This window comes from Brassica rapa, chromosome A07 (genome assembly GCF_000309985.2).
Source record: "Brassica rapa cultivar Chiifu-401-42 chromosome A07, CAAS_Brap_v3.01, whole genome shotgun sequence".
Classification (NCBI taxonomy): domain Eukaryota; kingdom Viridiplantae; phylum Streptophyta; class Magnoliopsida; order Brassicales; family Brassicaceae; genus Brassica; species Brassica rapa.
Genome location: NC_024801.2, coordinates 28,066,593 through 28,086,226, shown reverse-complemented (window position 1 = coordinate 28,086,226; position 19,634 = coordinate 28,066,593). Strand labels below are relative to the sequence as shown.

The 19,634-nt window shown below is 37.4% G+C and overlaps 4 protein-coding genes across 7 annotated transcripts; 3 read left to right on the top strand and 1 right to left on the bottom strand.

The window, feature by feature from the left end:
- The first annotated feature begins 1,342 nt into the window (after positions 1-1,342).
- On the top strand, positions 1,343-9,765 carry LOC103832336 (alpha,alpha-trehalose-phosphate synthase [UDP-forming] 1). Of its 4 annotated transcripts, none has more exons than XM_009108320.3 (16): positions 1,343-1,572; positions 5,069-5,498; positions 5,575-5,672; positions 6,051-6,439; positions 6,525-6,639; positions 6,729-6,830; positions 6,908-7,058; positions 7,182-7,270; positions 7,486-7,534; positions 7,621-7,721; positions 7,797-7,984; positions 8,067-8,184; positions 8,259-8,435; positions 8,516-8,638; positions 8,716-8,803; positions 8,958-9,765. In XM_009108320.3, the coding sequence occupies exons 2-16, from the start codon at positions 5,123-5,125 to the stop codon at positions 9,644-9,646; spliced, it is 2,853 nt and encodes a 950-aa protein (XP_009106568.1). In that variant the 5' UTR covers positions 1,343-1,572; positions 5,069-5,122; the 3' UTR covers positions 9,647-9,765. The 4 variants fall into 4 exon arrangements, with proteins under 4 accessions (XP_009106568.1, XP_009106570.1, XP_009106569.1 ...); XM_009108322.3 differs by lacking the exon at positions 1,343-1,572 and adding an exon at positions 3,355-4,229; XM_009108321.3 differs by lacking the exon at positions 1,343-1,572 and adding an exon at positions 4,577-4,811.
- Positions 9,766-9,882: 117 nt separating this feature from the next.
- On the bottom strand, positions 9,883-12,848 carry LOC103832335 (trifunctional UDP-glucose 4,6-dehydratase/UDP-4-keto-6-deoxy-D-glucose 3,5-epimerase/UDP-4-keto-L-rhamnose-reductase RHM1). The gene is made up of 3 exons (XM_009108317.3): positions 12,690-12,848; positions 10,922-12,490; positions 9,883-10,570 (listed from the first exon to the last, which is right to left on the bottom strand). The coding sequence occupies exons 2-3, from the start codon at positions 12,488-12,490 to the stop codon at positions 10,127-10,129; spliced, it is 2,013 nt and encodes a 670-aa protein (XP_009106565.2). The 5' UTR covers positions 12,690-12,848; the 3' UTR covers positions 9,883-10,126.
- A 585-nt stretch (positions 12,849-13,433) lies between these two features.
- Positions 13,434-16,563, top strand: LOC103832333 (probable sodium/metabolite cotransporter BASS1, chloroplastic). Its single transcript, XM_009108315.3, has 7 exons — positions 13,434-14,493; positions 15,089-15,182; positions 15,270-15,303; positions 15,383-15,437; positions 15,732-15,815; positions 15,895-16,182; positions 16,259-16,563. The coding sequence occupies exons 1-7, from the start codon at positions 14,008-14,010 to the stop codon at positions 16,409-16,411; spliced, it is 1,194 nt and encodes a 397-aa protein (XP_009106563.1). The 5' UTR covers positions 13,434-14,007; the 3' UTR covers positions 16,412-16,563.
- A 21-nt stretch (positions 16,564-16,584) lies between these two features.
- LOC103832334 (protein SRG1) lies at positions 16,585-18,065 on the top strand. The gene is made up of 3 exons (XM_009108316.2): positions 16,585-16,951; positions 17,032-17,604; positions 17,676-18,065. Exons 1-3 carry the CDS (start codon positions 16,706-16,708, stop codon positions 17,931-17,933), a joined length of 1,077 nt encoding a protein of 358 aa, XP_009106564.1. The 5' UTR covers positions 16,585-16,705; the 3' UTR covers positions 17,934-18,065.
- Positions 18,066-19,634: the final 1,569 nt, after the last annotated feature.

The following is a 19,634-nucleotide window of genomic DNA, read 5'->3' as shown; positions in this document are numbered from 1 at the left end:
CTTCCCACAATTCCAGGATCTTCTGACTAATCTCTGCCGAACCTCCCTTTCCACCTTGAAGGGTCCCATTCCTACTCGAAGGGTATTTTGGTCTTCTTGCAGATTTCTCGTCAACCGCTCTGATACCAATTGTTGGGATTGTGAAATCCCATGTCCAACTCTATATTATCCGATTAGTACGATATTGTCCACTTTGGGCCTAATTAGCAAGCCCGCATGGTTTTACTTTTGGTTTCCATCCCAAAAGGCCTCGTACTATTAGAGTTGGACATCTCTTTATATATTAGACACTCCTTGTCTAATTTTCCAATGTGAGACTTAGTTTGTTATATCACACTGTATGCTCCACTCACACACGTTGACGCGAGTCACGTAATCAGATTTTTTAAATAATATAAAAGGAATATATAAACCGTATAGTGTAAGATAATAATCACGTTAATAACAGGTTAGTGTTTATGCGGTGAGTCAGATGATGCCCATGAATTAAAAGTTATACGCTGACGTACGTAAAGGTCCTCGTCGTGGTCTCTCATGTGGCCCAATCAACTTATTCTGTTAACTTATCTAACGTCGACATATTAAAAAATTATATATGATTAATTAAGCTTTTGGAGAAAAGCAATTTGTTTTACCAAAAAAAGGATATAACAATTTGCTGACATTTTAAAATATCGAGTTTACTTTATAGTTTTCAGGGATGTTGAAACCATAAAGTTTTGCTCAATTCTAGATTATAAATTGCCATAAAGTGTTAGACTTTCGATTTATAAAAACCTAAGATCCAAACCAAGTTTTAGATTATGGGTCTAATTGAGAAAATCTTCAACTTTTTTTTTTAACTGTAGTATTAAGATTGCAAATTTTTTATTATTTAAAGCTATAGATTTGAATACTATAGAGAATTTGTCTGTACGTTTTTTTTAAAAAGGTTTCATACTTTGTTTATAAATTTTCAGAAGCCAAAATATAATGTTTTAGGTATTTCTCACTGCCAAATAAAACTTTATTTTTACAACTTGGAAATTTATAGAGCATAATTGGAATATCATAAAATTAGATTTTTTTTTCTCAAAAAATATAGCAGTAAAAATTTTATATAGCACTGATATTAGTTTTTTTTAAGAAACTGAATACTTTGACTTAGAAAACAAAATAATTTGTGGAACAGTAGTCAGCAAGAATAATAATTAAGATTTTGATATCGTTACTTTTGGTTGTGGGTGAAAGTAGTCCTTTATTTTCTTTTAAATTTTGTTGGCTATCTTTTGGTTGAGGAAGAGAAATTACAAAAAAAAAAACTATATATTAAAAAAAGGAATTTAAAAGGTGAAAAAAGGGAGAACAAATTCCCTCCAAATGATTGGGCCATAAACCATAGAAGGCTGCCCCTCCTCCTTGCATACTCTCTCTATTTCTCTCTCTCTCAGCCAAACACACACACACTCTCCTACACAAACCTTTCACACGATCTCCATCGATCTCTGCTGGTGACTCCATCGCTTTCGTCTCTCTCTCTATCAACAAAGCTTTTGTTGCTTTCTCTGGCGGCTGCTTCCTTCCTCGATCTAGGTTAGTTTTTTTTCCCTCGCTGATCTCATCTCATTACAAGCAGTTTCCGCTTACGTTATTTGACTTTGATGTGCTTAACCTAGTTTTTTCCCCTTAAGAGTTGTTATTAGGGTTTCGTGGTTCTACATAACTGGTGATCATCGATTGATTTCTCATGATATGTTTTTCGATCTTGTTTGTTTGATCTCTCGTCTCTGATTCTGATGAGATCTTTTAGTTGTTGATATGATTGGATTTATAGAGATTTGCTCTGTTTCTTGAATCATGATTGAACTGAAAAGAAGCATAAGAGGAGTCAGCGCAAGTTTCTTGAATGTACTCTTCCGTTATCTGAACCATAAGTGATTGAAACTTGATGTGAAGTAGTTGGATTCTAGACATTCATGCTATGAAAACATCATCACTCATATAACTAAGAAAGTTATTGTGCCATATAACTAACTTATTGAAGTTGAAGTAGTCTTAAGATAAACTCGATAATATTATATTGGCTGGTGTCTTGTTTCCTGATTAAGGTGCTTTACAAAACCTTTGGTTTATTGAAAAGAACATAAATAGCATTTAAAAAATTCAACGATGCTTTTCTTTTTGCAAGATCCAAAAAAGGATAATAATGATGATAATGATCTGTGTTGTTTGGTTCATGTGTTTAAAACTTTCTAATCTCAACTTCTAATTGGATAATATCTTCTATATATGAACCCATCCATGACTAAAAAAACTCGTTTGCATGTACTCTCCTTTTCATATATCACTCCAATACTTAAAACAGACCATTTTAGAGGGAAATCATAAACTTTTTGTGTGCGTGATGAATGGTCCATCTTTTTCAACTTTGTTCTAAATTTAACACGATCTTTGGTGGGGTCCTTAGTGATTGTGGATTCCGTGTCTACTTGAATAAGTCACTGCTTTATGACTGCAGTCTTCACGGGAAAAAGCAATCTTAATGCATTTCTCATACCTGTATTCTAGTTTGAAAATGGTTGATATATACAGTGCCACTTGGTTACAGGATAGTCTTTAAACGTTAGTACAAGTGCAAGGTATGTGACAGATTCTTGTTTCCTAGTCCTGGGGGTGTCTAGTGTTTTTTTTTTTTTGGTTATTTCTCCTTTTATTTATCTCACTCACATGTTTTGTAGGGTTATACAACTTTAACTACTAGACTTTCAACTATATTTTTTTTTCAAATAATAGGACATATATACTGTACATATATCAATAGCCAAAGCAAAAGTGAGATCAGCAAAATCGTATAACTTTTTTTAATCGTAAATATATGATGCTTAGATTTGCTGTCTTATTAGGTGGACCACCAGTTTGTTATACTTTCTTTATCCTTGGTTGCCTTTTGTTAAATATATGATGCTTAGATTTACCGACACATATTATTGGACGCATATCGTATGTTGTTATCCACGCACACACAATATAAACATATACTAAGTCGTCTTCTTCTTCTTCTACCATATTAAAGGAACATCGTGTCCTCATGCTTGTGTTGTTGGCTTGGGACATCATGTGACTTTCTTTTCTCCTTCCAAAGTCAATATATGAACAGTAGTAACACTGAAAAAAAACGAATAATGTTTTTTTTCTCTTCTGTGTTCATTGTTTTCCATTGTGCATATCATTCAAATGTTTGACATTGTTATAACTATGCAAGAGAGTGTGCTGTAGAAAGTCAGGTGTCGATTTTACTCTTTTAATAGCCACACTTGGGGTCAGTGCTATGCAAAGAAAACACTTTCTGTCTTCTGACTTAAAGCATCTGATTCCTTTTTTTTTTTTTTTCTGGTGTTAAACTATGCAAGAGTTTTGCTTGAGAGTCCTCTCTCTTCTAAACATTTCTTGAAACGTAGTTTTTTTATTTGGTTTCTTTTCCTCTTTTGCATAATTTTGATTTGACTTGTTACTGTTAGTGGTTCAAAACTAGACTGAATACGATATATGTGGGGTTTTATCTTTTCAGACTGTCTGTGGCTACCAAGTACTAACTCTTGTTTTCCACACCCTATATCTAGAATTTCTATTTTTTTTTAAAGAAAATTCTTTCTCGTCTACTGAGAAAAAATCCATTTCCGATAAAGAAGAGAGATCTTTCTTCGTTGTATATATATCCCAGAATCAAATTCCAAAGCCAGCTTGGGCCGAGTGAGAGAGAGGTCAATCTCAGCTTAAACCTTTTAATGTCATACTCATATATATTTCATTTCCATGTATATTGGGTTAATAAGTCCATATATAAATATATATATATATATAAAAGTTACAAAAAATAAAATAAAATAAGGCCATATATAAATGACTTCTTGGGTTAATAATACAAAATAATAATAAAAATATTTCTTTCGTTCCACAAAAATAAATATTTTGAGATTTGTATGTATTCTACAAATACAAATTCTATATTTTTAATAAATTTTTTTGTTTGTTTATCTAAGTTACTAAATATAATACTATTTTTTTAGAAAAAATAGAATATTATAAATTATTTATGATATCATAATTTTTTTTACAATATATATGAATAAATTTTTTATAGTTTGTGAAACGAATTACTTACATAAATAAGCTTAAATAAAAAAGCTTGGTCAGGCGGAGGAGGAGCGGCTCTAGGATCCGGATAGGCGAAGGGACCCACAGAGCTATATGTAGGAGACGATTAATCCCTTCATTAATGATTACGTCATCTCATCTTTGAAAAAACCTAGTTCTTACGTCATCTCGTGATTGCTAAGTGTGTATGCGTGTGATCTTTCTTTGCTCTTCACCGGCGGTGTCAATATAATTGATTTAGTTCTTGGCGAATTATAGGAAGATTTTTCTAGACTTTATTTTATTTTTGGGTAATGAGTGGTGAAAAGAAGAGAAGATAGATTAAAGTCTTTGGTGTCTTTTTTCAGACAAGAATCTTTTTTGGTGTAATTAACACTTGCATGGCTGTGAAGACTCTGTGTAGTCTGTAAAGCTTACACGAGGATTTTGTTGCTCCCCTCTCTCTGTGATAATATCTCTCCCACCGTTCCCTTTCTAGCTTCTCACCATCTGTTTCTTTTGGCTCTATTTACTTACCATCTCTCTCGATGATAACGACTTGAAACCCACCTCAAGAAAGTTTTTTTTAATTATATATATATATCCTCAAATTAAGCCTTTTGTCTCGTGTATAAGGATCACTGGTCCTTTTTTCTTTTGAGTGGATGTGAAGATGTGTGATTCATGTGCCCTTCCTGGTTAGTATTGTGTATTTTTTTTTTCCATGTTTCTTGCTTCTGTTTCCAAGTTCTTGGCCTTTCACAACCTTGTCTTCAGTGTTTGACACTATCTTGTGTTTGTTTTGTTCTTTGCCTTTTGCTATAACTTTAGAGATGCTTATTCCTTTGCCTGATGGCTTCTTTTACATTCAGTGTATGGTGAATTGACAGTGACATTTCAAGTCTTTTTCTTATTATGTTTTGGTTTCTTAATGTGGCCTAACAATATAATGCAGGTTACTCTCTGGATTGAAACTGAGCTTCTTTAGGTTCTGTTTTGGTGTGAGCGTATGCCTGGGAACAAGTACAACCTCAGTTCTTCTCACATCCCACTCTCTCGGACAGAACGGCTCTTGAGAGAAAGAGAGCTTAGAGAGAAGAGGAGGAGCAACCGTGCTCTCAACCCTAATGACAATCCTGACAACTCTGAGAACGACCTGCGTTTAGAAGGTGACAGTTCAAGGCAACAATATGTTGAGCAGTACCTGGAAGGTGCTGCTGCTGCTATGGCCCACGATGATGTGTGTGAGAGGCAAGAAGTAAGGCCTTACAACAGGCAACGGCTCCTTGTGGTGGCTAACAGGCTCCCTGTTTCTGCTGTGAGAAGAGGTGAAGATTCATGGTCTTTAGAGATCAGTGCTGGTGGTCTAGTTAGTGCTCTCCTAGGTAAGGGACTCACTTAGCATCATTCTTGAACCAAACATAAGGCTGATGACATTATAAAACTATGTCGTTTTTGAAGGTGTGAAGGAGTTTGAGGCCAGATGGATTGGATGGGCTGGTGTTAATGTGCCTGATGAGGTTGGTCAGAAGGCACTTACCAAAGCTTTAGCTGAGAAGGTAACATTGTAATCTCTTTTTTTTTACCAATAACTAGTTTCATTAAAATTAATTAATTTTAAAAATAATTTGTTTTCTTCTATTGATCAGCACATTTTTCATTCTATTTTATTTTATTGTTGAAATAGTGTGTAAAATTGTCTTATTGTTTTGTTGAAATAAAATTATCTTACATAAAGAGAGGATGAGAAGTAAACAAGAAAGTTTTCGTTATTGGTGAAATAGTGTGTAAAGTAGAATGAAAATACGGTGATTTATAGAAGAAAATAAATGTAATTTTAAATTAATAGTTTTAATTACTGATAAGCAAAAAAAATTAAGACAATGAGAATGATCTTGTGTATACTTAGGAGTCTTATGTTGTTTCAACTTTTGCAGAGGTGTATACCTGTGTTCCTTGATGAAGAGATTGTGCATCAGTACTACAACGGTTACTGCAACAACATCCTATGGCCTCTGTTTCACTACCTTGGACTTCCACAAGAAGACCGTCTTGCCACAACGAGAAGCTTCCAGTCTCAGTTCACTGCCTACAAGAAAGCAAACCAAATGTTTGCTGATGTTGTCAACGAGCATTATGAAGAAGGAGATGTCGTCTGGTGCCATGATTACCATCTCATGTTCCTTCCTAAATGTCTTAAAGAGTACAACAGTAAGATGAAAGTTGGATGGTTTCTCCACACACCGTTCCCTTCTTCTGAGATACACAGGACGCTTCCTTCAAGATCTGAGCTGCTTAGATCAGTTCTTGCTGCTGATTTAGTAGGGTAAAGTCTCTACTTGATGACTCTAGTTATTACTAGTGGTTATGAGAGATTAAATATCTATGTGTTGTTGTATATTTTTTTTCAGGTTTCATACGTATGACTATGCAAGACACTTTGTGAGTGCGTGCACTCGGATACTTGGGCTTGAAGGAACACCTGAGGGTGTTGAGGATCAAGGCAGGCTCACTCGAGTTGCAGCTGTATGTCCATTTCATTTAAATAACACCTTGTCCTTTTTGGAAGCCTTTGTCACAGTGTTTTTTTTTTTTTTTTTGTGTTTGGGTTTCAGTTTCCAATAGGTATAGATTCTGAGAGGTTTATAAGAGCACTTGAAGTCCCTGACGTGATACAACACATGAAGGAGTTGAAAGAACGGTTTGCTGGCAGAAAGGTATGGTTTATGGAAGCTCTTCTGAGGCAAAGTCAATGGAAGTGTTACATAGTAATTTTTTATCCTTGTATTGACAGGTGATGTTAGGTGTTGATCGGCTTGATATGATCAAAGGGATTCCACAAAAGATTCTTGCGTTTGAAAAGTTTCTTGAGGAGAACGCAAGCTGGCGTGATAAAGTGGTGTTACTGCAAATTGCAGTGCCAACAAGAACAGATGTCTCTGAATGTAAGCTTTTCTTGGTTTCTTGGACTCTGTCTTTGCATAGTAACTAGCTCTCCTCAAATGGAGTTGATTAGCTTCACTCATTTAACGTAGCTAATGGATGAACTTGTGGGTGTTTTCTTACAGATCAAAAACTCACAAGCCAAGTTCATGAGATTGTTGGACGCATTAATGGTCGTTTTGGGACACTGACTCAAGTTCCAATACATCACCTGGTCTGTTTTCTCCTCTACATGCTTTGTTAACGATCTTGTGTTTATACTGTTGAATGTTAGACTTCTACGGCTGTTAGTAGAGTGTTCTTGATGGTACCATGGATAATTAAAAGATTATCTGCATCATGCTATATATATTTGGTGTTCTAGATCTTATATAATTTGAACATGCAATTCTGAGATAATGCTGATAAAATTCTTATTGTTACTGTCAGGATCGTTCTCTGGACTTTTATGCTTTATGTGCACTTTATGCCGTCACAGGTAAATGGTCTATTTACTTGTTGGTATGGTTACAGTTTTGTATGGTTTGTTACTTTCTTTTCATCTGATTAGTTTCTTTTCATCAGATGTTGCACTTGTCACATCTCTGAGAGATGGGATGAACCTTGTCAGTTACGAGTTTGTTGCTTGCCAAGAGGCTAAAAAGGGCGTCCTCATTCTCAGTGAAGTAATAACTCTTAACAATGCTTTAATTTTAAGAGAACAAAGTTTTTTTTTTTTAATGTTGCATTTTGTTATACAGTTTGCAGGAGCTGCACAGTCTCTAGGTGCTGGAGCCATTCTTGTGAATCCTTGGAACATTACAGAAGTTGCTGCCTCCATTGGACAGGCCTTAAACATGTCACCTGAAGAAAGAGAGAAAAGACATCGCCATAACTTTCATCATGTCAAAACTCACACCGCTCAAGAATGGGCTGAAACATTTGTGAGGTAAACAAATCAAATAATGTCTTATTTAATGAGATGATCCTTGTAAGCTATTGTAATGCTAAAACTTTCAACAAATCTTCAGTGAACTAAATGACACTGTGATTGAGGCTCAACTAAGAATCAGCAAAGTCCCACCTGAGCTTCCACAGGATGATGCTATTCGCCGGTATTCAAAGTCCACCAACAGACTACTAATCCTGGTAACTTTTTATAGAAAACTAAGATTCATGTTTTGAGGTCACTTTCTCTTTGTAACATTGAAAAAACATTTCAGGGTTTCAATGCAACACTGACTGAGCCAGTGGATAACCAAGGGAGAAGAGGTGATCAGATAAAGGAGATGGATCTTAACTTACACCCAGAGCTAAAAGGACCCTTGAAGGCACTATGCAGTGATCCAAGTACAACCATAGTTGTCCTAAGCGGAAGCAGCAGAAGCGTTTTGGACAAAGTATGTATCTCTCTATTGTTCTTTCCTTTTCTTGTTGTAACACTTTCACTTACTGACTTGGTTCTTTACTTTAAAATCAGAACTTTGGAGAGTATGATATGTGGTTGGCAGCAGAGAATGGGATGTTCCTAAGGCTTACAAATGGAGAGTGGATGACTACAATGCCAGAACACTTGAACATGGAATGGGTTGATAGCGTTAAGGTAATAAGATACCTTAGTCCAGACAAAACTTATTTAAACTCAATCTGAGTTCTGTTTTTTTTTCTTTCTATTTATAGCATGTTTTCAAGTACTTCACTGAGAGAACACCAAGGTCACACTTTGAAACAAGAGATACTTCTCTTATATGGAACTACAAATATGCAGGTAACTACTACTCCTATTGGTTCTGCCTTTCATTAATCATTCACATTGTTTTAAAAATCGGTATAATCAATAATACTCTACAAAACATCTAATTTCCGCCTATCGATTTCTTGAACATTGATCATTCAACAAGACTAACTCAATTCTGATGTAGATATTGAATTTGGGAGACTTCAAGCAAGAGACCTGTTACAACACTTATGGACAGGACCAATCTCTAATGCATCAGTCGATGTTGTCCAAGGAAGCCGCTCTGTTGAAGTCCGTGCGGTAGGCGTGACCAAGGGAGCTGCAATAGATCGCATTCTAGGAGAGATAGTGCATAGCAAGTCAATGACCACACCAATAGATTACGTCTTGTGCATTGGCCACTTCTTGGGGAAGGACGAAGATGTTTACACCTTCTTTGAACCAGAGCTCCCTTCTGACATCATCCCAGCCATCTCACGGTCCAGACCATCATCTGATAGTGGTGGAACCAGATCATCATCAGGAGGAGGAGACAGAAGACCGCCTTCAAAGTCAACACACCACAACAACAACAACAGCAAAAGCAGTTCAAAATCTTCCTCCTCTAACTCTAACCACCACAACAACAAGGCCTCTTCACAGAGATCTCTTCAGACAGCAAAAAGCGGTTCCAACAACCATAGCTTAGGGAACTCAAGACGTCCTTCACCAGAGAAGATATCTTGGAACGTGCTTGACCTTAAAGGAGAGAACTACTTCTCTTGTGCAGTTGGTCGTACACGCACCAGTGCTAGATATCTCCTTGGCTCTCCTGATGACGTTGTTTGCTTCCTCGAGAAGCTCGCCGACACGTCAGCGCCTAACTCATCTTAGATTCCTAGACTGTCTGAACTGTGAGAGTTCTTGTAACCCCAATAAGTAACCATTACCAGACTCTTTTTTAGTGGTTTTGATTCTAATCTAATAAAGAGTAGATCAAGTGATGAATAAAAGTACATAGAATAATCAAAACTATAACACACCCGTAAAGCAAAGCTAGTGATAGTATGAGATGATCAAACAATATAACAAGAAACAATAAACAAAACATATAGTAGATATTATTAGTGATTAATCTAATGAAGAATCACAACCCTTTTCTCTCTTTCAAAACCAATGGTGTGTTGAATAAACAGTATGAATAAAAATTAAATCTCTATTACATAGAATAATCAAACTATAACACACCCTTAAAGAAAAGCTAGTGATCGTAGTAAGAGTGATCAAACAATATAATCAAGAAACAATAAACAAAACATATAATAGATATTATTAGTGATTAATCTAATGAAGAATCACAAACCATTCTCTCATTCAAGTCTTCTTGTTTGGCTCAAATGCATACTTAATCAACGACTCCTTGATGGAGAGTAGCTCAGGGAACTCTTTCTTGAGCTTAGAAGCATCCATCTCGTTGTTACTTCTTGGAGCTACAATGACTTTAGCTTGCTCCTCTAACGTGAAGTTTGCCCATTTGAACTCAGGGTTGATGTAGTCTCTGTACATCTCTAGGATCTCGTTGTGGCTCACCACGCCCGGGTTTGTGAAGTTCCAGATCCCTTTCAAGTTTCTTTTGGCCATCTCGATGGAGATTGGTAAGAGCTCGTCCAACACTGTCATGCTGTTTGGGATGTTGACTACTTTGTTGTACCTTGAGATCTTGGTGATGAAGTTGCGTGGGTTGTTTAGATCTGAAGAGATTGGCATCCTTACCCTCAATGTGCATACGTTGTCATACTCCTTTAGCAGCTCCTCGACCTGCAAGCAAGACACATTCATAACAAAGAAATAACAGATATAAGAGTTTTGTGCTAAAAACCGGATTCGAGTAAAACCGGAAAACCTGGTCAAAACCGGCCAAACTCGCTAAAACTAGTTACTTGGTTCGATATTAGAACCCGGTTTTTTCAAATTCAAGTTAAAAAATTAAAAAAAGTTGCAAATGTTAGAAAGATTTCATAAATATCATATTGTTTTTAATATCTATCTAAATAAATTAGTTTTCATAATATTTTTGTATTATTTTTGAAGTTTTTATTTTATTTTCATATCCAGTTGAACTTCATCGTAAGAGACACATTCATGACAGAGCAAGAGAGAGTTAGTTACCATGGCTTTGGTTTTTGAGTAGAAGGAGCCAGTGAAGTTGGGAGTGTCTTCCTCCTTGAATCCAACACCCGAACCTTCAGGATGCTTCTCATCATACTCAAATATACAACCAGTAGCGAAGTTCATCATCAAAAGGCCATGCTCTCTGCAGACATCAGCCAGAGTCAAAGTCCCAGCAACATTGGCACGGATGGTCTCTGTCTTGTGAGACTCACACCAGTCAACATTAGGTCTCCCAGTCACACCAGCCGAGTTGAAAACATGAGTCGGCTTAACACTCATAACATCCTGCAAAAGAGAAGCTCTATCCTCCAACCTCCCTTTCCCATACTCATAAGCAATCCCTTGCTTCTCACATAGCTTCCCAAGCAGACCACCAATCCATCCGGTTTTACCATATATCAAGAACTTGAGAGAAGGCTTCTGCGGCGTGCTGGTACTGCTCCTTGTGCTTGGAACCACCATGTGGGTTTGACTCGGCTTGTCAGACACCGAAGCTGCTGAAGAAATCTCATCTGATCCATCGAAATGTCGCCCACCGGGCATCATCAGCATCCTCGGATGAGGAAGCAAAGCTCCAGAGACATCACCCCACCACTCAGGGTTCTGAGTATACCACTCCATAGTCTTCTTCAACCCTTCCTCCCACGTCGTCCTCTCCGACCACCCCAGCTTCTTCAGCTTCTCATCGTCGAGAAAATACCTCTGATCATTAAAAGGCCGGTTCTCAACAAACTTAATACTCGCCTCAGGGTCCATGCCAAAGAGCTTGCAAACATCTCTAGCCACATCGTTCACTCTCCTCTCCTTCTTAGTCCCAATGTTATAAACATGCCCAACCTCCCCCTTGTGGAGAATCACCTCAAAGGCCTCAGCAACGTCCTCACAGTAAAGATAACTCCTCACGTTCGACCCATCTCCGTGAATCGGAAGAACCTTCCCTCTCATTGCCAGCAAAATAAACTTCGGAATCAGCTTCTCAGGAAACTGATTCGGCCCATAAACATTGTTCCCACGAGTAGTAATAACTGGCAAACCATAAGATCGCCCATACGCCATCACAAGCATCTCCGCGCCAGCCTTGGTCGCAGAGTAAGGGTTCGTGGGGAGAAGCTGAGAGGCCTCGTGGTTACCCACGAGCGCGTCCTCGTCAGTCTCCCCGTAGACCTCATCGGTACTCACGTGGATAAACCTCCGCACCTGGCCTGTCACCTTACAGGCCTCGAGGAGGACGTGGGTACCGTAGATGTTGTTCTTGGTGAACTCGAAGCTGTTGCCGAAGGAGTTGTCGACGTGGGTCTGAGCGGCGAAGTGCATGATGGTGTCGATGCCTTCGGTGATGAGGAGGTGGTTGACGAGGTCGGCGCTGGCGATGTCGCCTTTCACGAACTTGAAGCTGGGGGAGTTTTTCGAAGGGTTAAGGTTCTTGAGGTTGGAGCAGTAGTCGAGCTTGTCGAGGACCACGATCTTGTAGTGAGGGTAGGTTCGGATGAGCCTGTTCGCCACGTGGGAGGCGATGAAACCGGCGGCTCCGGTTATGAGAATGTTCTTGGGCGTGTACGAAGCCATCTAGACAATAACAACAACAACAACAACAAAGAAACGGACTTTCATGCGTTATTACAATATAAAAACGAAACCTTAGATGTTAGATCCAGATCTAACTAAAAACATCAAAAGCTATAGAGAGTTTATGAAGGTTTAGATCTAATGACGGTGAGAGATAACTATATAAAGTAAGAAACTTTAGAAATGAAACGTTACATACCTCTCTGAGAAATTTTGGGATCTTTGTGACGATCAAAGACCACAGACAAGACTCATTTGAGAGGGAAGAAGAAGACTGGAGGAGTTGTTTATATACAGATTAAAGTTACGAAAATGCCCTCTGATTGCTCTGTTATTTACATAAGCGGGGTAGTATAGTAGGTTCACGGCTTGAGACGCGTGTTTTGAGATCGCGCGTTTGGTTAAGACATTAACTTCGCATGTTGTTAAGTTACTGCTAGTGTTAATTACTGATTGATTCTTGTCTTAATTTTTGATTTAGACAATCTGCTTTAATAATTAAAAAAATTGGATATAATATAAAATTATATATATTAAAAATAGTTTTTATATTCATAAAATTTTATAGATCAAAATTTTATTATTGACTATATATATTAAATACATTTAACCTTTTTTTTAATTTTTTATTAAAATAGTTTAAAATATCTAAAATTATATATAATTATTTTTCCGATCTTATTTATACAAACTAAAAAATTCACGACTCAAATAGAAATGGTTTATGTTAATAATTTTTGGTGGTATAAATTACTAGTTGATTAGTCTCATTAGATAATAATGATACAATGTAAATTTTAAAAATTAATTGTATTAATTTCATATTGGCTCAAAATGGTAAGAAATAATTAATCAGAATATATATATATATATATATAATTAAATTTAAAATGTTTTATTAATGTATGTGAAAGTTATCATTTTGAAACATATGGAATATAATCTAAATTTTGATTTAGACAATCTGAATTTAATTTGAAAAAAAATCTGAATTGGGATATAAATTTATGAGATAAGGACAATGCGTTTGCGTTTACGTCTGAGCTAGTAGTAGGTACCATTTTATATGGCTCTCAAAGTTTTGAAACTCTTATTAAATACGTTATACCAAAATAAGGACTGTTTCGTAATTTGACATGGCAATTGAATTCGTATTGATAGTAATACTAAATTTCGATATGCAATCATTCAATGCAGTAGCCCATATGCAGAGATCAATCAGATCACCGACACATTCAATTATGGTCACTTGTGACTGAATTAAACTAAGAGAATATACCAATTTTTATTTGATTTTATGTTGTTCGTTAAACATTTAAAGCGCGCTTATAATACGAAAGGGAACGATTTCTGCAAAACTAGTTTAAGCTGGGTAAAGCAGAGAAATAAGTTTTACACAGGGACCATTTTGTAAACACTAAACGTGGTAAGATCACGTGATGGCACGTGAGTAGGTTTCTTCGTCTTCTTCGTTGCTCCGATCAGAGAATCGAATCGCCGACGACGGAGAAAAAAAAATGGCCTCCTCCGTGATTTCTCTCTCTCTGACAACGCCATTGAAAGCGAACTCCTTTAGCAAGTACAATCTCACTCCGCTGCCTTCTCTACGTCGCATCTCTTGCTGCTCAACTCGCGAGATTACTCTCAAACCGCGTTTGGCTCTTCCTGATACGTGTAAGCAGCGGCGAAGCGTTGAGCTTTTGACTCGCTGCGGCGTTTCGTCGAACGACTTCCCCGCTGAGAAAGAGAAAAAGAGGAGCTTTGGGGAGTGGGTCGAGTTTCTGGGAGAGGCGGTGTCGACGGCGTTTCCGGTGTGGGTATCTCTTGGGTGCTTGCTGGGGCTGGTGAAGCCGAGTGCTTTCAATTGGGTCACTCCTGATTTGACCATTATAGGTCTTACCATCACGATGCTTGGGATGGGGATGACTTTGACTCTCGATGATCTTCGCGGCGCGTTGAAGATGCCCAAAGAGCTCTTCGCCGGCTTTGTGTTGCAGTACTCGGTATGGTTTGTCTCTCGCAATGCTCTAATCATCATTGTCTCTTGATGGAATGTATAAGTTATAGAGAAAGATGAGATCTTTAAGGAACCAGTGTTGGTATCTGATGATAGTTTTTGTTAGGTTTGGTAACTTGATCTTGTTAAGTAGTTTGTGGCTTTGGTTGAGCTCATGATCTTGGTGGTTTAAGTGAATTAATCAATGCCTGATTTTGATTCATTCTGAGAGTTGCAGTTAGCTAATTCTTTTTGTAATTACCACTTCTTTGGGTCGAAATGGTAGTATTAGAGCTTGGATAAGGTCGTAACTTGCTTTGGAACTGTGTTGCAGGTCATGCCATTATCATCATTGACCCTTGTTGGGAATCTATAAGTTATACAAAAAGTTAGAATGGAAATAAGGAAAGATGAGATCTTTAAGGGACCAGTGTTGTTATTTGATAAACATAATCTCGTGGAGTAGTTTTTGACCTTGCTTGAGCTCATGATCTTGGTGGTTTAAGCGAGTTAATCAATGCATGATTGTGCTTGACCTAGCCTTTTTGTAATTACCACTTCTTTGTGTAATGTCCATAACTTGCTGAGGAATCATGTTGCAGGTCATGCCATTATCAGCATTTCTAGTGAGCAAACTCTTGAACTTGCCATCACATTATGCAGCCGGTCTCATATTGGTTGGTTGCTGTCCAGGCGGTAAAAACCACATTCTTTACTTGATTTGAGTTTTAGAACATTCTGATTCATTAATGATGTGCTCTGATGCTTTCTCATTTGTTTAAGGTACGGCAAGTAACATTGTCACTTACATTGCACGGTGCGTAAATTATTTTAATTTTGGTTCCATATGTTTCAGAACAACTGTGTAATCTGATTTTTTTTTGTTCACGTTATAGTGGGAATGTTGCACTATCGGTGTTGATGACAGCAGCTAGTACTCTTTCAGCTGTGGTTAGTTTCATCTGTTTTGCCATACTTCTTCTAGATTAAGGCATCATAAATACTCTCTCCGTAAATTTTTGTTTCGAAATAAGTTTTGTTTAGAATTTCAATGCAAAATTTATTAATATTATTCTCCAATTTCTATTGGTTGAAATATGTTTAGGTGTATAGGTAATGATATTTTTATTTTGGAAATATGCAAAATTAAATATTTTCTTAATCTATGTGCATGCATGAACCTAAAAATGACAAATTAAATGAAACGGAGGGAGTAATAATCTTTGTTTCCATTCCGTTTTCTAGATCATGACGCCGCTTCTTACGGCCAAGCTAGCCAAACAATACGTCGCAGTCGATGCTCTTGGACTAGTAAAGTCAACACTACAGGTCTTGTTGGTTCAAGCTAGTTTCTTGGTTTTGAATGAGAGCGAGCAAGTTTGGATTAACTAAACCCTTCCTGTCACAGGTGGTTCTTCTCCCAGTGTTGGCTGGTGCATTTATGAACCAGTACTTCCAAAGAGTGGTGAAGTTTGTTACTCCTCTTATGGCTCCAATCGCGGTTGGAACGGTCGCGATTCTCTGCGGGACTGCGATTGGTCAGAACGCATCTGCCATACTCGCTTCAGGGAAACAAGTGGTCATGGCTTGTGTCCTTCTTCACCTCTCTGGATTTCTCTTTGGCTATCTGTTCTCGAGGTTACTCAGAATCGATGTGGCCTCGTCAAGAACTGTCTCTATCGAAGTTGGCATGCAGGTAAGGCACAGTTTGTGAGTAAACCAGCTGTCTATAACTGAATCTCAACTGAAGCTTTTTTTGTGTAATGGTGAAGAACTCGGTGCTTGGACTTGTTCTAGCGGCAGAGCATTTTGGGAACCCGCTCACTGCAGTACCGTGTGCTGTTTCTAGCGTCTGTCACTCCATCATCGGTAGCGTCTTGGCTGGTGTCTGGAGACGCAGTGCTCCAAAACAGCTTGAAGACTGAGTCAGGACCGGTTTAGTTAAGTTTGTTGAACAAAAAAGGTTTGGTCTTGTTGTAGACTTGTGAGTGATGAGCTTTTTTGAAAAGGCTATTATGTAATAACAACACATGTTAAGGGTAATTTTGGAAGTTTAAAGTCATCTTCTCCAAATCAATTTTCTTTTCCCTTCCTCTCTGACTTGACTTCAGTTTCTTTGTTTGGTTTCTTGCTGATAATTTGGTTGTTGGGTGGATCAAAAGTTCCAAGCTTTGTATCTTTGTTTCTTTGTTTTTGCTGTTTTGTGTGGTAGAAACTCTATGGAAGCAGAAGGAGAAACACAGTGGAGCTCTCTCCTAGTACCTTCTGTTCTAGAGATCGCCAAAGAGAACACTGTTCCTCCGAGGTATCTTCGGTCTGAACAAGACAAAACAGAGACTTTGGCTGATTCTTGTCTGAGCTCAAAGCTCCCAGTTATCGACATGCAGCGCTTGTGTTCTGTTTCCGCCATGGATACCGAGCTAGAGAAGCTCGATCTCGCTTGCCAAGATTGGGGATTTTTCCAAGTAAACTCCCTTTGAATCTTTGTATTTATATTTATATTTAAAAGCTCTCTTACTTGAATCTTTCAGTCTGTATACAACAGCTAGTCAACCATGGAATAGATTCTTCTTTTCTTGAAAAGTTAGAGACAGAGGCTAAAGACCTCTTCAACCTCCCCATGGAAGAGAAGATGAAACTCTGGCAGAGAAGCGGCGAGTTCGAAGGATTCGGACAGGTCAACATCGTCTCCGAGGATCAGAAACTTGACTGGGGAGATATGTTCATCCTCACCACCGAACCTATTCGATCACGCAAACCTCACTTGTTCTCCAAGTTACCTCCTTCTTTCAGAGAAACTGTGGAGACTTACTCCTCTCAAGTGAAGAGCTTAGCCAAGACTCTCTTTGAGAAAATGGCGTGTGTTCTTGAGGTCAAACGAGAAGAGATGGAAGATTTGTTTGGAGATGTTTGGCAATCTATAAAGATCAACTACTATCCTCCATGTCCACAGCCGGATCGAGTCATCGGTTTGACTCCACATTCAGACGCTGCAGGTCTCACGATTCTATTGCAGGTGAATCAAGTGGAAGGGCTTCAGATCAAGAAAGATAACAAATGGGTTGTGGTGAAACCGCTTCAAGATGCTTTAGTTGTTAATGTTGGCGAGATCCTAGAGGTAAGAGATGCAACTTATAACTCCTAAGATGCTTTTGCTTTAGTTGTTAATGTTTTGTTTATTTGTTAAAGATTATAACGAATGGGAGATATAAAAGCATCGAGCATAGAGTGATGGTGAATGCAGAGAAAGAGAGGTTATCTGTTGCTATGTTTCACAGTCCGGGAAAGGAGACGGTGATTGGTCCGGCGAAAAGCCTTGTGGATAAGCACAAGCAGGAACGTTTGTTTAAAAGTATGAGTACACAAGAGTTCTTTGATGCCTTCTTTGCTCGGAAGCTCAATGGGAAGTCACACCTTGATCTTATGACTTTGGACCCCTCATCATAAAAGCCATGTTTCCAACTAAAACCATATAGATCTTTCTTACAAGTCTATCTCATATATGTAATAAAGAGAATCTTCTTGTTCTTCCTCTTGTCATTGAAGTCATAATAATAAAAACTAAGGTTCTAAGAATCAGGTAAATGGTTTATAACCGAAACGATTCGATCTAAATTGGTTTAAATTATCATAATTTAGTTTAAATTGCTCTAATGTGGTTTAAATTTATTTAAATTCGTGTAAATCGGTTAAATCAAGCAACAAGATTAATGAAAATCTACTAATTTTTATGATTTCTCTTTTTGTTTTTTTTTTTTTTTTATCAACTTGAATTTATTAATTAGAATGTAACAGAAACAAATACATATACAATACATAAGATAATAAAACACAACTAATAGCATAATCAAGATGAAGAGTAAACAACACTAGATCAAAAGAATTAACTTGTAAATATGCTTTTCCTCCACGGTCTTCTTTTTTGATAGAGTATCAACTCTATCAGTTCTTCTGCGAGCTTTAAATTTGCATCGCATCATAAACACCACTTCCTTTTGTTGTATTATGTTGATCTTATCCCAGTTTAGAACTATAGATATTTTCCAGTTTTGAATCCAATATATTGATTCAACTGCAAAAACTAAAAACTGAGATAACCAACTTTCAACGACTATAAGAACGTCGCCGTACAACAAAAAGGCTTCATCTTCTATTTTGGAAGATCGTTTTTTCCATGGTGGTTTACATGGCTTCAACGATAATGCAGATTTATCCATATTTCGATACCAAATATATTGTATCGAAATATAGATTTTAAAAGATTCTCCATTTGTTTCTCCTAAAATTGATCTTCTCATCTTGATCTTGTGATGTAGTTGCTTCATAAAAGCTTGTAACTTTCCTGGATCCCAAATTCTTCGGCCAAGGCACCATCTATAGCGATGAATAAGCAAGATATCATCGCAGTGGACCTTTTCCACCACGGAGATAGAAGATGTCATAGTGAACTTGCCGTAAGACTGTCCTGTACCGACACCGTGAATGTATTCAAATAACATGTTACGTACCGAATGTTGTTGCGTTAGACCTCTTGTTGACGATGGATGAACTGATCTCAAACCCTGAAAATCCAGATTCTGATTAATGATCATCATCATCAAGACGAATCCCTCCACAACCACCATGGTTACGAGAAAGAGAAATGACAAAATACTATGTATTTGTCGTTGGAGAAGAGCCATAACCATGGCTATTTTCATCACTGCAATCACCATGATGACGTTTGGATTGTAGATGCATCACCAGAAACACTAGTTGTTGCTTTGATCAGAGCCAAATTTTAATCAGTGGGAAGGAGAAAAAATCGCACTTACGATCGCCATTAACCGTCACGAGAACGGTTTTCCTGGGACGATTTTTGTGTGGACTTTTTCAATTTTTTAATTTCTCTTTTTGTATATCAATTTTTTTATAATTCATTAAAACAATTTTATAATAACAAAAACTAAAGTCTTGAATATAAAAACCAAATATAAAAATAAACTAAGAATTTGTTAATGCCTAGGTTCCCTCTAGATTCGGAATAATCCATCTTATCGCTAGGCATATACAAAACGCTTAGTTACCCCTTACCAAATTTTTGTAACATTGATATAAACACTCTAATTAAGTCTGTTTTAAGCACATTGTAAAAGCTCAGAGTCAGGC

Excerpts from the sequence above, each read along its gene's own strand:
- LOC103832336 (XM_009108320.3), top strand. The coding sequence starts at position 5,123 with ATGCCTGGGAACAAGTACAACCTCAGTTCTTCTCACATCCCACTCTCT. Across the intron at positions 6,640-6,728 it reads GGCTCACTCGAGTTGCAGCT|TTTCCAATAGGTATAGATTC; the intron begins GTATGTCCATTT and ends TTTGGGTTTCAG. Across the intron at positions 7,535-7,620 it reads TGCACTTTATGCCGTCACAG|ATGTTGCACTTGTCACATCT; the intron begins GTAAATGGTCTA and ends TCTTTTCATCAG.
- LOC103832333 (XM_009108315.3), top strand. The coding sequence starts at position 14,008 with ATGGCCTCCTCCGTGATTTCTCTCTCTCTGACAACGCCATTGAAAGCG. Across the intron at positions 14,494-15,088 it reads GCTTTGTGTTGCAGTACTCG|GTCATGCCATTATCAGCATT; the intron begins GTATGGTTTGTC and ends ATCATGTTGCAG. Across the intron at positions 15,816-15,894 it reads TAGTAAAGTCAACACTACAG|GTGGTTCTTCTCCCAGTGTT; the intron begins GTCTTGTTGGTT and ends TTCCTGTCACAG.
- LOC103832334 (XM_009108316.2), top strand. The coding sequence starts at position 16,706 with ATGGAAGCAGAAGGAGAAACACAGTGGAGCTCTCTCCTAGTACCTTCT. Across the intron at positions 16,952-17,031 it reads AAGATTGGGGATTTTTCCAA|CTAGTCAACCATGGAATAGA; the intron begins GTAAACTCCCTT and ends TGTATACAACAG. Across the intron at positions 17,605-17,675 it reads ATGTTGGCGAGATCCTAGAG|ATTATAACGAATGGGAGATA; the intron begins GTAAGAGATGCA and ends TATTTGTTAAAG.
- LOC103832335 (XM_009108317.3), bottom strand. The coding sequence starts at position 12,490 with ATGGCTTCGTACACGCCCAAGAACATTCTCATAACCGGAGCCGCCGGT. Across the intron at positions 10,571-10,921 it reads ACTCAAAAACCAAAGCCATG|GTCGAGGAGCTGCTAAAGGA; the intron begins GTAACTAACTCT and ends TCTTGCTTGCAG.